The sequence below is a fragment of the Cervus canadensis genome, chromosome 9 (genome assembly GCF_019320065.1).
Source record: "Cervus canadensis isolate Bull #8, Minnesota chromosome 9, ASM1932006v1, whole genome shotgun sequence".
NCBI lineage: Eukaryota > Metazoa > Chordata > Mammalia > Artiodactyla > Cervidae > Cervus > Cervus canadensis.
The window spans coordinates 80,771,600-80,789,177 of record NC_057394.1 but is presented as its reverse complement, the minus strand read 5'-3'; the positions used below and the strand labels follow the sequence as shown (position 1 = coordinate 80,789,177).

Here is a 17,578-nt window from a genome sequence, read left to right as displayed (position 1 = left end):
AGAAGTTGATTATAAAAACACTATGTTGCTTAGTTTGCGTGTGTCTTCTCATCTACCTTCAGATTCTTGATGAATCTTTTCAGACACTTGATCAGCAAGATGCTAGAATCTTTTTTAAGTCCCATTTTTCACCAGACAAGACAGATATTCTAAATAATTTAATTGAGCTTTAAAAAAAAAAGTGAAGATGATATTTTTGAGTAATCCTGAAAATTGGCTAGAAATAGAAGATTATCCGAGTTTTAAGTCACATATATCTTTTCTCTCTTTTTTTTAAAACATAAAATGAAGCCAGACCCATATTTTTGTCTCTTTGATAGAGAGTGAAATATCAGGTTGTTTGGTGCATAATAAATGTTCAGTCAGTGCATTTTAGTTCCAGTCCATCATTAGGTTGCCTTAGGACTGTGAATAAGTACCTTAGGTTCGCGAACTTTATCCATTTCACTTACTGGTGTATCTTTAGCACCCAGGATAGCACATACTAGCTGCATGATAAATATTTATTGATTGAATAACTGGATTCTTATCAGTGCTATCTTCAGAACATATTTCAGATTGAAGTACAGTAAGACTCTCCTGTAACTCTGATTTGAAGTAACACAACTGGCCATTGGTCCCAGTCATCTGACCAGCATCTTTTCTCAAAGAAGAGTCAACTGTAGTGCTTGTTTTCAGGGAGAAGATGCTGTGGGAAGAGTTAGCCAGGAGGAAAGGGCAGATGAGCAGGGATGATGCAGTCCCCCTAGCTAAGTCTCTCTGGGTCTGCCCAGTGGACAGGTGCAAACTTAACAGGAAGATTTCAGACCCCCTTGATTTCAGGGTGTGGGTTTGGACTTCTCAAGTGAACTTCCAGGTCTGCTCATAGATTTCGCTCTTTCCTGTTCATTGATCCTACAGTAGCCTGACCTCCCACTGCACAGTTGAGTTTTTTGCAGTCCATTTCCTGCCTCTTGACTTTGCTTCTTATCGTTTCTATCGCTGCTATTCTAATCCAGGGTACTTGGATTACTGAAAAAACAAGCACGTGATCGTCCCTCCTTGCAGTCTTTCGTTTCTGTGGTCCAGTATCTACGTAGCAATCAGAATGACCTCTAGAAAGCAAAGCACACCATGTCATTCCCCTTCCTGCAATTCCTCAACAGCCTTCTAACTTGTGAGACAGGTAACTCAGAATCTATCCTAAACACAAACCTAATAAATACAGTCGGTCAGTGTCACATATAAACATTTTTGCTTATATCTTAGATAAAATATTAGTGAATAGGATCCAGAGGAACATTAAAAGATTACTATACTCCAAGTAAAATGAAGTTCATTTCAAGAATGTGAAGATGACTCAGTATTTGGAAACCTGTTGACAGAATTCATATTAATAATGCTAGGAGAATAACGCTATGGTTATCTCAGTAGTTGTAAATGTAAAACTTTTGCAAAATTCAGTGTTTGACAAAATTTAATATTCATTTCTGGTTGAAGTTCTTTATAAAAATGAGGAAGGAAGGAAACCTGTAAGTGTGTAAGCAAGTCAGCAGCTGTTATCCATCTGACTTCTCTGTTACCACTGTTACCTGACAATGTCCTAGAGCTCTTCTGGTCTAAAAGCAGCCTAAGGAGCTATGGTAGGGGAGGCTAAATAAAGTAGGATCAATATAGTAGTGCTATGCATTTATTTATTATTTGTTCACTGTTAAGTGAAGTAATCAAAAGGGCTTTTCTAAGGTATTTATATACATGTAATAATATAGATTTAGAGAGATCTGGAATTATGTCCACCGAAATGTTTGTAATGACCTAACTATGTAAGGTGAAGTTTCAGGTAAATTTTACTTTTGTTGTACTTTTCTATATTTTAATCTCCTACAGGAATCTATATTTTTATTGGTTTAATTCTTAAGAAGCTATTACTAATAATAAACAGTTTTTTGATTTGTAAAAGGCATAAGTGACTGAAATCTAGATAAATGATTAAAAACAAATTAGGGGCATCTCTTAATTTGTGGTATTAAGAATACCACAAATAGGGTGATAGAGAAAAATCATCTTGGTGGTATTATCCAGTCGTACATGGGTACCCTGCGCCCAGGAGTTTCTACTTAAGTCACTTCAGTTGTTAGTCACTGTTAACAGATTATAGTGTTAGCCATCATTATGTTTTGGACTTTTAATATATCAAGCATTGTATTCTTTTATGTACATTAGCAAAATTTATCTTTGCAACACTAACTTGTCATTATTTTTGTCCATATTTTATAAATGAGAAAATGGAGGTGAAGGTCATGGAACTAATAGTTGATGGGATCCTTGATTTTTTTTTTTTTAGCCTATTCTAAAGCATTTAATCATACTTCCTCATCTTCAGAAGTCTGTTGTATTCCTCAAATGTTTAGGGGAAGAAAAAAAGTTGAGAACTCTGGGTCTAGAGTCTGTGTCTGTTCAAATATAGAAAAAAATCAGAGTATTAGATAAAATATATTTTATTTCAAGGGACTTCCCTGGTGGTCCAGAGATTAAGACCCTGCCTTCTAGCACAGGGGATACAGGTTTGATCCCTGATCAGGGAACTAAGATCCCACATGCCACGGGGTGTGGCAAAAAAAGTATGTTTTATTTCAAAAGATTGAAACACATTTTATAATAGCAGGATGCTTGAAATAATGAATATACACCAAAAAACTTATGATTTGTTCAATTTGGCAGTTGTGTAGAAGGAATTAGGAATATATAATTATGTACCTTGGTATACTATAAATCAGATTGTGACAAATTTGTTTAAATAAAGAATAAGCAAAAACTATAGAATGAAGCTATGTGATACAGTAGAATTGCTTGGCATTTAGGGACATTTAAAAGAATATATTTTAAAATATGCATTACCTAGGAATCCCTGGTGATCCAGCGCTTAGAACTCTGCACTTCCACTGCCTAGGGCCCAGATTCAACGTCTCTTTGGGGAACTAAGATCCCGCAGTGTGCACAGCACAGCCTAGAAATAAAAATATATATATAAATAAACATTCAATAAAAATGTATGTCTAGAAAAATTCAGTGTGTAGTGCAAGATAAAGATATACATAATAAGTATTCATAAAGATACAGATTCTGCATTCATCTCTCAGAACACAAAACTAGGAGTAAAAGCAGAATTGTATTTTCTTAACAGGTAGACATCATCAATTGAAAAGTGTCATTTGAAATACAGATCAGTGTGTATTGTGGCACACAGTAATTAACAACCAAGCTGAAAGTTACCAGGTGTCCAGAAAGTGCGCCACCAGGTTGTGTGAGTTCCAAACAAATCTTGGTGAGCAGCACTTGACAGGTTACTTGTGCATCGCTGTCTTCTTTTCATAGATCCATTAAAAATCAGCTTTTCTTACTGACTCAGAGTCTCCATTTTGCCTTGATAAGGTCAGTGAACATATGAAGACCCTGGCTTCATCCCTAGAATAAAAAGTTTTTGCAGTTAGCTTGACAGAGATGCCAGCGTTGTGCAGTTCTGTATCTGTGTGAGATACCTCTAATTGATAATGGCAGTTTCCTGACTAGCCCAGGTCCTGTCTTTCTCAAGATGCAGTTCCCGGCAGCCCTTAGTTTTCTTCCAGAGTTGGGCCCTTAAATGAAACCAGTTTACCATCTCTGCTGTTTGCCAGAGTCATCAGTGTGATGTTGCCCAGTGTGACAGAGTCTGGAGAGCAGAAAGTCTCACCAGGAATGGTTATCTCTGTAACAGACATTTTTTTTTAGGAAATGGCAGTGGGGACTTTTTTGGAGCACAACAGCATAAAACAAGAAGAAAAGCCGTGAGACTGTAAAACGGGCATGCTCTTTTAATTTCAGGTTGGCCAAAAAGTTCATTTAAGTTTTTTCATACCAACCTAATACAAAATTAGTTTTTTTTCTGGGAGAAAGAAAACAAGAGAAAGGCTTGTTTCAAGGCATAGTTTCAAATAATCAAATAAGTAGATTTCGAAAAGTATTTCATCCATCTGTTTCATTGTTCAGCAGGCAATACAAGTATCCTGTAGTCACTTCTGTGAGTAAGATAACTATTCTTGAAGATGTTGTCATGATGCTATAATACTTTTAAGTCACATTGGACCTTTGCTGTATGTAGCAGCAAATAGTTTAATGGGGGATGTGCCTCATCAAAATGTGATCAGCAAAGTTCTATATGTTCTTTTAAGATGATTATGTTTGGTTGCAGTTTACTAAAGTCATGACTGTTATTGTGTTTTATCATCAGTGACTTGGATGGTTTGGCCCTAGGGCTACCAGGTTCTCTCACTGATAGACAAAGATGAAAGAAATTAGCCTTTTGGAGGATATAATATTGTCTCGGTGTGGCATTAAATACTAAAACAAAAATCAAGTCTTTCGAAGTCTTCCTTAATGCTGATTAAAAATACAAGAGTATTCATATCTCTGTGGCTTTTCTGCCATTTTCTCTTGAACTTTCCATTAGGTTACATTCTCAAAAGAAATGTAGTGTGGAATTTGTCTCCTAAATCAGACTGTCACTCTCTAGGGCCTGTGGAATGGCAGCATGGGCGATCCCATGGGGAGCGACTCACTGCTTATAAATAGTGTTATTAAAACAGCACTTAACACTGTTCTCTTTTGTTTCTGATTATATAGCATGCCACAGCTGAACTTAAATCCACTGATTTAAGTCTGCTTAGCGCCTCAGCCCTGAGATCTACTTCAGGTCATGCAATAGGCAATGAGTTGTCTCTTAGAAAAAGTTCTAATTATTAGCTGGAGCTTTGGCCCCAAATCCTAATACCAGGCAAGACTTTGACGGAGAAACTGTTCCCAACCAAGGCTCAGAACCAAGCTGCTTGGGACATGGCCAGTCCATTGAGTGTATAATACAATGAAGACCAAGAGAGGGTTTTTCTCCCCCCTCTTTGCCTAGTAGCAGGCTAACCAGTACCACCCACCCCAGCGCTTCTCAGATCTGAGCCCAGCTGCTGAATGAGTAAGAAATCAAAAGAGGGAGTTTTTCCACTCTATCTAGGATAGAAGGAAGAAAGAAATGCCCCTTTGTGCTTGTGCTTTTATCAGAAACGGAAGTAATCTTTTAGGAGCACTTGAGTGCTAGCAGAATTCTTCACAGCAAGCCAGATAATCAGCTGGTAACTCTGGAGGAAGGAGTGGTGTTCGGGATGCGGTGGAGGAGTGATGGGTGGTGGCAAGAGTCTGACTCTTTAGAATCTTTTAACTGTATGTGGCCTGTGTATAATCAGGGTGTATTCGCATATTATATCTTTAAAAGGCGAGTTGAGAACCAGATGTTGCCAAGTAACACAGAGGAAAGGAAAGTTGTTGTGGCAGAAATACAGGGCCAGCACTGACGTAGTTGTGAACAAGGTCTGACTAGTCACAGAACAGGACTGTCATGCAGCACATTTGTGGCAGAGCCGTGCCCTGGGGTGGGGGAGTGGTCCTGGAGCCGAGCTTGCAGGTGCCTGGCGTCCCACCATGAAGACTTCTACCTATTCACAGCACAGGATGGGGGGGAGCCGTGAAAGGTGAAGCATTTAAGTAATAATAAAGCACAAGAAAAGGGCTCAAAGAAACTTGTGAAAAAGTTCATCCCTACCTGTCACTAACCTTTTTTGTTCTTCTAGTCCTTACTCATCTCACTTTTTTTTTTTAACCCAGTTGTAATCACAGTGTGTCTATCATTTTCTGTTCCACTGTTTTCCTAATAATTTTCCCCTGTTACTGTGGAAGATTTTAAGCAAGGGGGAGACGTGATCAGCTTTGTCTCTTAGGAAGTGAGCCCTGGCGATGGTAGAGAAGGCAGAGTTGGTGAGAGGAGAATCAAAATGGGGTTCACGAGGTGGCCCATGAGGAGAGAGTTCTAGCCCAGACGTCAGGTCCCCTCCTGAGCCCCACCCCCGGTCAGGTGCCAGGCTGCCTATGCCTCTGGGAGGGCCCACCGCTGCCGTCACATTTCACAAGCCTCCCTGAGCCCTGGTTTGCCCTGGAGCAGAGCCTCATCTGGTCTCACCGATGGGCAGTGCTGTTTGTGGTTGGCAGCTCCACGCGGCTCATGGGGAGTGTTATCGGCCCTGCACTTCCTTGTGCTTTGCCCTGCTGTCTCGAGGCAGGAGCGGGTGTGATGAGAGAGGTTCTGGAAACGTTTTCTTGAGCAGAACATAATGATCATGACTATGGTGATACACATCCATTTAAAGCTGGCTGTATAAATCACTCTCAGCAGGGCATGTTGGGAAGGGGGCGGCTCTGCTCAGGGGCAGGCTGGATTCTTGCTGCCGCCCCAGCTCATCCATCGCACTCAGGGCAGGCCAGTCACTCTCTCTGGTGCCGTGTTTCCTCACCTGAAAAGCTGCAGAATTTTCAACCTTTGAAATGTGTACACTGCCTTTTTAGCAGTGTCTTTTCGCTGAGGATAAAGAAATGATTTTGATCTTCGGTGGTTGGTAGAGTAGTATCCTGGAAGTCACATTTTCTCAGTAATAGCATAGAGGCTGTTGTTAAATATGGTCAGGGGAGCCTGTGACCTGGTTCCCACTGTACACAGCCTTCATTAAGAGCTTTAATTTGATCTTCACGATTGCTTTGATCCACGTTTGAAAGGCATTGAGCTCGGGTTTCGCTCTTATTTGGCAGACTGGTAAAACTGCAGTCAGGTCAGGCGGACAGCAGGATGGCGGCCTGAGAGAGGTTGTGGCTGCCGCCTTCCCTCCTCCTCTGCTTCCTTCCCTTCTCCCTTTTCCTCAAGAGGGGCAGCCCTTACATTGCATGTTAGTGTGGTAGATACCACCATAACGGATTTTAGATGACAGTTAATCTTGCTGTTTTTAGACATTTTAAAACTGTTTGAAGTATTACTTTTGTAAAATCTCATTTTAATATGCTAGTTTCCTTTTTTATTTAAAAATGGGAACTGTCCAGGTCATGGAAAATTTCTACTACTCTGCTAACTCATTTAGAAAAGGCTCTTACATTGATTTCTCTATAATTTGTTTGAAACATAGATGTATACTATGTGGTTTCCAAAAAAAAAAAAAAAAGCTATCAGGTGGCCCCGTCCCTGTAATTAACTTGCTATTTTAATAATACAGTATTATATTTGAAGATACATTTCCCCTTAAAGTTGCAGGGCATTTTATATAATTGAAAGAGTTAGAAGGAAGCAGAGCATTGTAACTTTCTGCCAGAGGTTCCACAGTAGTGAAAGCAGACTGATAACAGCGCCAAGAAAAGCCCTCGCTCTGCCTGGAGAAAGCACTACCATATTTGGCCTTCATGAAGTTGCATATTACTTGGCATACACACATACACACACACACATACATAAAGCTTCTTTGGTGACTTCCTGTGTTTGATTTTAATTTTTGAGTAAATGTGGTTTTTTTAAAGGTGGATTTATGTTATATTGGCATATTGTCTATATTTAAAAGAAACCACTACTGTCTACTGAAAAAAAACACTATTTTGTTTCCACAGAAACCTGCTAATATTTTAGTTATGGGTGAAGGTCCTGAGCGAGGAAGAGTAAAAATTGGTATGTTATATCTTTGATAAGTCACAGCGTAGCACTCTTTTAAAACTTTTGCAGGCAGCTTTATCACTTCTAATTTTTGCTGTAATAATATGCATTTATTCATATAGTTCCATGTGATCGAAGCCATTTCTAAAGAGTATACATTAAAAGTGAAAAATGTTTCACACTCTCGAAAGGTGTCAGACAATCTTTAGAGACTGAAGTGTTCTAATTATAAAATAAGCCATGTGAGTTTCTTAGAAATTTTTTGCCTTCATTAAAAATAGCCTGTAGAGGTGAGTGGCTTCTATCCCTGTTAGAAGCCAACCTCGCCTTTAGTCCTAAGGGCGTACAGCAAACTACTAATCATACCATCCCTTCTGTTTCCCTGAGCCGGTCGATCCGAACATATCCTTCTGTTAGCCTCATTTAGGTCAGGGATTACAAACTAAGAATACCACTGAGGCTGGGTAGGTTCTAACGAGCCTTTGCCTGAAGGGAAAAGAATTAACGAGCTTTCTGTACCTCTGCATGTTTTCTAATAGCTCTGTTTTCTTGTGTATCAGTGCAAAATTTTACCCATTTCTGGTCTGATAACTTATAAGGGTAGAGCTAGATTTATTCATCCTAACTATTTTTTCATTGTCATTTGCAAGTTGTGTTTGTGACATTTATTTAGTTTGTGTGTGGATAGAAGAAATGTAGTAACCAAATTATCTTAATTTTAAAGCAGCAGGGTTATGGGAGTATATAACAAAATAAATAGGAATTTCTGATTGCCACATTTAGTATAAATTGGGATTGTCAGCTGATTTGTACCACTTCACCAGCAAAGAAAAGCCCAGGTGTTCCCAACCCTTCTTTCTACCCTCCCCTTTAAATCCTCCAATCCCATTTTCTCCTTCTAATTAGACTCTGAAAATACCCTTGATACAGACTGCAAAATTCTTGACAAACATTTGATGCATCTCAGAATGCTCCTAGTCAATTGGCTTGCTTTAAGAACCAGGCCCTGTTGGTCCTTACGTAGTGTCAGACACCTGTTAGGTTCTTAGGTGTGCATTTAGCAGATTTCATCCAACCAGCGTGGTGGCATCAAATTCAAATGTAAGTTCAAAGCACGCACAGTCTAAAAGACCCAGCCAGACAGTATTTACAGATGTGTTCGCTACTGTAAGACTTTGGGAAAATTTATATATTAAAAATAATCTCGTTTGGAATTATTTCTGTGTCACATATATGATGTTGACATATATGTGGGATATGGGGGATATCAATAGCCTAAAGTAATCACACTTAAGATACATTGTTCTGTAAATCAGTATTTAGTAATCTGACTCATGGTTTTAGTTCTTTGCCACATTTCTGTGTTGGTTTTTTTAACCTCTATAAGTAGATCGATTAAGGCCTGCTTCATTAAAAATGTGTATTAGAGCAAAATCAAACAAACAGTGGATGAATCTTGAAATTTTTGAATAGGTGGTATGACTAGTGATTGTTCATTCAGTGTGTATTTGGCAGCTCTGTGTAATGACACTGTACTTGATGTTCCAAGGGATAGCGAGACAAAAACGTTTTTATCTGTAAGATCATGGTTCGTTAGGACAAACAGCTTTGCCTGAATAACTGCACTACATAGTAAACTGTTCGAAATGCTGTGAACTGTATCTCAACACAGCTCCAGCTCTGAGATACGAGTTGTTGACATTTGTCAAATCAGTTTCTTCTGCCCTCAGTTTCCTCATTTGAAAAAGGAGGTGATTGAATTATATGATCTTTAAAGTCTTTTCCAACTTAAAAAAAACAAACACAATTCTTTAAAATTAAAGAAAAAACTCAGCCCAAATAAATGGGGGGAAATAGTGGTATTGTCATACTGTACATCAGCTTACGCCAGTGAGCATGCTTACTGATGCAGATAATGGGAAGCCTCATCCTAACTGATCTAGTTCCCTGGTACTTGTGACCAGTAAAAAGAATGAACATGCGGCTGGCTGCACAGCCCTGTCCCCCTGGTGGTAAGACAGATGGGAGAAATCTGCCCAGAGGAGTAGGGTCACCCTGGACCTCAGGCAGCAGAGTGTGTCTGTAACCCAGTGGCAGTAGTTTGCAATGAATGAAGATGTCAACCTTGGCTTATATTTAGACTTCTGAAAGGGGTGAGATGTTTTGTTGGTTTTTCTCCCCGCAGAATTCACGTTTTTCATAGCTTACTAAGTAATAATAGTAAAATTAGAGTCATCAATTATATTTGTAAAAATCAATTTACTTAGCATTGTTGTTGTTGTTATTATTTTTTTTTTTTTTTTGCAGCTGATATGGGCTTTGCCCGATTATTTAATTCACCTTTGAAGCCTTTAGCAGATTTGGATCCAGTAGTAGTTACATTCTGGTACCGAGCCCCAGAATTACTTCTTGGAGCAAGACATTATACCAAAGCTATTGGTGAGTAGAACTAATAAAAGTTCCATGACATTTTTAAAGTGGCCTTGTTGTTGTGAAATATACGTATGTCTGTATGTTTTTTAGGTCAAGTGATACAGAAAATTATAAAAGTAAGAGCAAAAACTAACATAAAATTCTACTGTCTAGAAATACCATCATTGGCATTAGGGGTATACCATTCCAGACATCTATTTCTGTTAAATAAACAGATGCTAAAAAGATTTTTAAATATATGGGCCCATACTATGAGTAAAAACTATTTTAAGTTTAGGTGAAAAAGAAAAATAAACACAATGAAATTTCTGAATCATTGAACTTCAGACAAATATTTCTTTTGCCTAAAGAAATACTAGCTTCTAAAAGATTTCCCTTAAAATTAGGGAAAGGAAGATTATGAAAATAAGTAGGAGCTGAGAACATGGTCATTCACTTTGCAGTTTTTATTAGTATTGATTATCTCCCTGTATGAAGAATTAGGAAATGAGTGCTCTTTTAACTTGTTCCCCCACCAGCCTCTCAATTTATAAGCTCTCTTAATAATATCAGTCATTATCATCATCATTATTGTTATCACTTTGTTGATGTTTACAGCATTTATTTTCTGTTTGCGAGCCAAAATGCCCACTGTTGTTTATACTTAACTACATATTGTAATGGACTTGATAGTCAGCTACAACAGTCCTTTTATCACAGCTATATCACAATCCTTTTATGACATCTTTATTCTGCTTCATTTTATTTGGTAGAATTTTATCAAGTAGTTTTTTCTTACATATTTTGTCTTTACTTTTTTCCTGTTTTTGTATGCCTTTATTGCTTGCTTGTTCTGCATTCTCCAGAATGGTGTTAAACCCATTTTTATTTTATTGGATAACTCATCCCCAACTCTTTTATACTTTGCTCTATTCTGGATTGATTTTCAGCTTGCTTTTTCCTTTTTGTGTTCATCTGGGTTGGATCTGTTTCTTTCTGGATTCATTATTTCATCCCTTACTTTGCTGCAGAATATTCTCAAGTAACCTGTCTTAGAGGTAAATTTTCTAGTTCTGTATTTCTGAAAAAAAGCATTTGTCATACTTTACAGTTTGGCAGGGACTAAAGTTACAGATTCAAAGTGATCTTCCCTTAGAGTTTGGTGAGGCTGCTCAACTGTGCTCTGGCATCAGTATTGCTAATGGAAGGTCTCATGTGGTGGTGGATTCTGTGGGGTTTTGTGTTTCCTGAAAACAGAGGATTTCTCATCCTTGTGTTTCACACTGATTTGCTGACCACCTACAGGCCCATTCAGTTCAAAGTTTATATCCCGTGTCGGTGGAAAATTCTCTTGAAGTAGACTTGATTTTCTCTTTTGTGTTTTACTTCTCTCTTTCCAAAGCTGAGTGTAGGCAAATGTCGGATTTCTTGGACTGGATCCTTTATACCACTTTTCTGCTCGTATTTTTCTACCTTTCTTGTTCTCTGTGTTTTCTTTGTAGTCACTCTCTTCATTGATTTGTCTTAGTCTCCCTTTCATGTGGTTAATATTCTTCAACGGTTAGTTGACCCTTGATAGCTCTTGCATTTAAGGCTCAGGTTGCAGAGCGCTGCCTGGGGACCTAGTGTGCGTGGATCAGAGAGCGCCGAGGCTGGTGGCTTTACTCAGAGTGATCCAGCCGAGAGCGGCCATTGGTGGGGAACCCTGAATGCCAGCATGTGCGAGTCTTTGCTCTGAGGACTTTCAGATTCTCTATAAGGGAAAAATCCTCCAACCTTCAGCCCAGTCTAGCCTGGTAGTCTCACTGCATTTGGGAAGTGGGGTGGGTGGTGGTCCACAGTTCCAAATACAGTCTTTGTATTTGATATTTCCAAGTACAGAATCTTCCCTGAGTTGTGCAGGACACATCTGCTTCCCATCCAACAATAATACTGTGGACTGGGGCCTTGTCTGAACTGTTTCCAGAAATGTTTTTATCTGTATGTCTGCTCAGTCAGGTCTGCACACGTGTCTTCATCCAGGTCTTAGTCACAATTCTCCCTCTTGAGGGAGAACTTCCTTGGTCACATCATCCGCCTTCCCCATCCTGGTAGCTGTATGCAATGTCTGAAATCCGCTAACTGGGTGGGCCGTGCCCAGCTGTCACTGCTGGAGGCCGTTGCCTGCATGGCCCCGGGTGAGAAGTGGCTCCTTGCCAAGGAATCCCTGATGGTCTCTTTGCACGCTCTGTGTTACTGGGCTTTGCTGTCACTTCAGTGTGTATTCAGAGGGGAAAGGAGCGGTGGTTGTGCTCTTTCCCTCATAGCAATCTTGAAGTCAATGTGTCTTTCTTCTTAAGACCTTTTATGTTCACTAATCTTTACATCTGCTTTGAGATCACATTTTACTGTATAGAAAAATAAAGATAGATTATTAGATATGGGACTTTTCTGTGCTATTATTGCAGTCTTTCTACAAATCTAAAATTATTCCAAAATAAAATATTTTATTTTTTAAAGAAGTCAATTAGAAGGAAAAGGAAAGATTACTGAAGCTAGTCCTGTTTTTCAATGTATATTACTACCTAAAGCATACATTTAGTTATCTTTTTTACAAGTGTATTCTAAATGCTTAAGCATGTAAACTAATATCAAAATAGCTTTTTTTTTCCATCTAGAAAATGAATATTTAAAAACAGTGCTACTTTTGGTAAGACATATTTAAAGACTATACAAATAAGAAAGTAATTATCAACTTGTAGCTGCTATTAATGGAAAACTTGAGACTGATTTTTTTTTTTTTTTTTGAGACTGAATTGATAGAAATTGAGGAAAAAATAAACTGTCACATAGGTTTGTGACTCTGGCTCATCATTTATCTTTTTCTATTTTCTTAAGAAGCCCATTTTTCATTGTGAACATTGAGATCTGAACAAGCTGTTGCCATCCAGAGCAGTTTAGTAGTTCTATGTCAGGGCTGTTCATCACAAAGCTGGGCTCACCAGCTATTAGATAGATTCCCTTGTTCAGATGGGTGCATAATTTGGGTAGTAAAAGGCCTTCCTCCTCATTAACATCAAAAGTTATTGGATAACTATTAAGCTTTTTAAAACTTAAGAGAAACCAAAATGAATGGAAATTATGTCATTTACTCTTAAGGGATCTCCATCCATTTGAGAAACAGAATGAATATGTGTGGAAAATATGTTGCCATCTTTGAACAGCGGAAGCTTAGCCCTCTGACTTGTTGCCTTAGCTCTGCCACTCTGGGGGTTGGGGGACGATGTGTCCTTCACAACCTCATTTTCTGAAGACAAGGATTTAGCCTAAATCACCTCTTAGGTCCCTTTAACTCTAAACATTCTGTGCCCTTGGATAGACTCCACTGCCTTCTGGGGTAGGAAGAGCACAGCGGACTAACGTGGGGGCAGGTAACTGAGACCAAGGTCCGTGCCTGTCCCCACGAGAGTGCCTGGCCTGGCCCAGAGTAGTTCTGGAGAATGCTTTCTTCCAGTGAGGTTTGACAGAAAACAATAAAATTCTGTAAAGCAATTATCCTTTAATAAAAAAAAAATAAATTTTAGTAATAATAAAAAAAAACTAAAGTGATAACTGCATTTAAAAAAAAACATTGGATCAAAAAAGTAATGATATAGGATCTTACAGATTGCTTTTTCATTTGAGAGAGAAAAATCATACATAAATCACTTTTATATACATTTTTAAGAATAAAATCCACAGTGAATCCACTGTGAATCTAGTGATCCACTAGAATCTACAAGTGAAAAATGAAACTTCTACCTTGCTTCCAGTCTCTCCTGCACCATTACATTCCTCCTGCTCCCCAGGTGGGTAGCCTAGGGGTGCAGTGAGGTTCTCAGCTAGGCCTCCAGACCACTGTCAATGCACTTCCCTAGCACATGGACTTCCTGAAGCAGATAGAGGAACCTTTGTGGTTGAACTTACATATTACTAGCTGAATATGTTCATTTTAGTCACATCACTGAGAAGGCATAAACCTGCCAGTGGAGTTGGGTGGGTCGTGTTAAGACTAAGGTACTAACAGGCATCAGGAGAGCATGGGGGAAATGTGAGCACATGAGCCCACCTGTTCCCAGCCTTGCTGCACATAGGTCTTAGTGCTGTGATCATTCACTTCCTTGTAGGAGACTGCAAGCTGAGTCATTCAACCCGAGAGAAAATGATAGACTAGTCAACGGAGATAGGCTCATTACTCATGGGGACAAAGTTTAATTCAGTTTTGAGTGTTGAGGGTTTTGTTTGATTGACTTTGTGGAGAAGGGTGCAGGAGGGGAATCAGCTCTTTAATTAATTGTCACTAGGGCAGTCTTAAAAGTTTTTCTAAAGTATAAACTTGAGTGAAACGGGGAGAATGAGAATTTACTCTTGCATTAAGGTAGAGGCTTATAATTACTGATTAAAACAAATTTAATATATCCCCCCCTCCCCCCATTTGGGTCTGCGTAGCCTGCCAGTTGGTGTCTACTTTGCCTGGTTAGCTCCGTAGCTACACATGAGCATTACAGAATTTGAGAAGTAGATGGGGTTTGTGTGTTTTTAATTTGAAAAGTTTTTCTAGAAGAAATTTGACAGGTGAGCAAGAAGGGACTTTCTTATGAATTCAGCACAATCTGAAAAAATAGGCAAGGTAGGAGAGACTTGTTGACAAAGATTCACAAATTTATCTGAAGTAACAGCCTGATCAGCGAAGTCAAATTCGTAATTATTGTTTGGGTCAGGATTTGAAGGAGGGAAGGATGGTGAAATTAATAACAGGTGAAAGATAATAGAAAAGACATGAAGAGAGAAGTTATATAGGGTAAAGTTAAGCAAGTTTCAGTATTTTTCCTACTTTCTTGACTTTTCTTTTAAAGCAATGTCGAGTGAGGGTAGTTAAACTATTTACTTACTATTCATCTTCCTTTGCATGTTTTATTTTCTTTGTTGGGGTTTTTCATTACCAGGCTGAGTTGGTAACAGTGTCTCTTGGGTGCCATGAGTAGGGTTTTAAAGATGCACACTGCCCCACAGGCCATCTCGGTGACCCCACTTAGTAGCTTGCCTACCTTCTTCCTTTGGATTGAGACGATCAAAGGTCACTTTTCTGTGGGGTTCCCACATAAAAAGAATAATCACAAAATAATTAACTTTCCCGTTTACTTTCTGACAAAGAAGATATCCTGGCTTATATTTCTTGAGGAGACTTTTTCATAAGGTGGTGTTGGCCTGATTTGGTTCTCTGATGGGGGAGAAAACTGATGAGCAGACAGTGTCATTTTTGAAATCACTTGCTTATAGTCTTGCTTGTAATCTTAAAGTAAATAGAGGTTTAACTAGTTATTTTGAAATACAAGTGTGGTAATTTTAGATGAAATATGTATATTCCAGTTTTAGATTTTAGAAATTCCCAGTTATTTATTAACATTTTTTTCCCTCACTTTCTATTTAAGTGACCATTATTAACAGGTCTGAATAATCAGCTTTAATAGTGGTTTTAACTGTCCTCCTATAGTTATTTAGGGCTTCCTTTGTGGTTCAGCTGGTAAAGAATCCGCCTGCAATGTGGGAGACCTGGGTTCAATCCCTGGGTTGGGAACATCCCCTGGAGAAGGGAAAGGCTATCCACTCCAGGATTCTGGCCTGGAGAAGTCCATGGACTGTAAAGTCCATGGAGTCACAAAGAGTCGGACACAGCTGAGCGACTTTCACTTCACATAGTTTTTATGTTTGCCACAGGTATTGGTTAGATCAGTGAGACACTGTTTACTGTCTGCTGTGTGCACGGCACTGTCCTGAGTGTAGGGAAGTTGCCATTGCTGGTTTAGGGATTTGTTAAGGGTAGAAATGGAGTATCTGCAGCTTCAGATTATAAATTGGCATATTTATCTTTCCTCTACTAATAGTCCTATTAGTAGGAATTTAATATGAATGAAAGTTAGCCTGTATCTTAAAGTAAGTGAAGGAAATTTGTTGTATACAGAGAAATCCCTTTGCCTGGCTTTTAAATAATTCTTATGAAGTTATAGCCTCTGCCTATTGAAATGTAGTATTTTGCCCCATATTTTCTTGTCTTTTAAACACTTAAACTTGCAAAGTCTGACACTGCTATAGCATGAAGAAACCCTTTGAACAGAAAGTCCTTCCAGGAGAAATGCTATTTTGTTAGAATATTTGAGGCCAGGCGTTGTCTTTTTCCTGTTGGAACAGCACCTTGCTAACTAGTTCTAACACAGGAGGATAATTATTAAACTTTATAAGCTAATAAGTCCATAAACTAGATAAAAAATAATATTTTTTACCTCAAAAAATGGTGCTGATTGTTTTCAGCAAGTATGCCCAATTTCCAAGGCTGTTTGGGTTTTCTGTTTGTTTTTTTTGTTTGTTTGTTTAGTTTTGTTTATTTATGGTTCCTATGCTCCGTGTGCAGCTTTGTATGTATTTCACAGATAAGGTAACGTTTGAAGCACTTAAAACTCACCAAAAATTTTAGGTAATAAGTTTGATTGAACCTGGACTGAAACCACTGGGTGGGATGGAGGTATAACAAGGAATGAAAAATGGGTGGATGGGGTGGGAATATATATTTACAAACAATATTTTTTATATTTATAATTGCTTAGGATTTAATATGACTTATTAGGGGAGAAAAAGAATGAAAAAACACTCCCTGCCAAGATAAAGATGCATTTTCTTTTGGAAAGAACCACTTTATTTTCCTCCTTTCTTTTTCTTTTTTCCTTTCTTGTTTTTTTTTTTTCCTTTTCTTTTTCTTTTTTTTGTTTTAAAGATATTTGGGCTATAGGGTGTATATTTGCAGAACTACTAACGTCAGAACCAATATTTCACTGTCGACAAGAGGACATCAAAACTAGTAATCCTTATCACCATGACCAGCTGGACAGAATATTCAATGTAATGGGATTTCCTGCAGGTACACATTATACTTTTGTTTTTATTTTTAAACCACTGTTGTTTGAACTTAGATGTCTACATTGAAAGAATATGTATTTTTAGCTGATGAAAGCTACTCTTACTCAATTCTCTATATTTATGACTTGCATTAATCCAAGACCCATAGAAATAGCAAAATTTGTAGAGTTCACATATTAGCATAAAAATATTTATGGGTTTCTTGAATTTGAGGAGTGTATTTTTGTTTCATTTCGGTTTTTGGTTTTGTTTTGTTTAATATTTAAAATGATAAAATATTTGCAATATCTGCGTTTAAAAAGTGCCTTTAGTTCTCACCATTGGCAACTGAATAGAACTCAGGAGCATGTCTTTTTGTCTGACAGCACTTAATAGCAATGTCATTGTTTGGTATTTGAATGAAGATTTTGAAGACTTTCTACTTGAAACACGTTGTATTGAATCATAGCATTTTTTGCTCTTTAACCCTTGTCAGTAAGAACATTCTTTCCAGTTAGAACAGGCAGGATGTGAGTGAAGGCCCAGCCCTGCACAGCGAGCGGGCCTGCTCTGACTGCCACTGGGAGGCAGTTGTTGGGGCGTCTCGTCACGTGCTTTAGAGCTCCAGCCCCAGCCCAGTCCTTGTGCCACAGAACAGAAGTCCATCACTCTCCTTTTGAAATGCCTGCATAGTTTTGGCTAGTCAAGTACTTATTGTTGAAATAATAATAA

General features: G+C 38.4%; 1 protein-coding gene across 5 annotated transcripts in view; it reads left to right on the top strand.

Moving 5' to 3' along the window:
* CDK8 (cyclin dependent kinase 8) overlaps positions 1 to 17,578 on the top strand; it is a 71,464-nt gene that overhangs the window by 43,993 nt on the left and 9,893 nt on the right. For 3 of the 5 annotated variants that reach the window (XM_043477757.1, XM_043477755.1, XM_043477754.1), the window contains 3 exons: positions 7,483 to 7,540; positions 9,833 to 9,964; positions 16,725 to 16,868. In XM_043477757.1, coding sequence (XP_043333692.1) covers positions 7,483 to 7,540; positions 9,833 to 9,964; positions 16,725 to 16,868 — 334 coding nt within the window. The remainder of the gene's footprint in view (positions 1 to 7,482; positions 7,541 to 9,832; positions 9,965 to 16,724; positions 16,869 to 17,578) is intronic. The other 2 variants (XM_043477756.1, XM_043477759.1) reach the window with 2 other exon arrangements.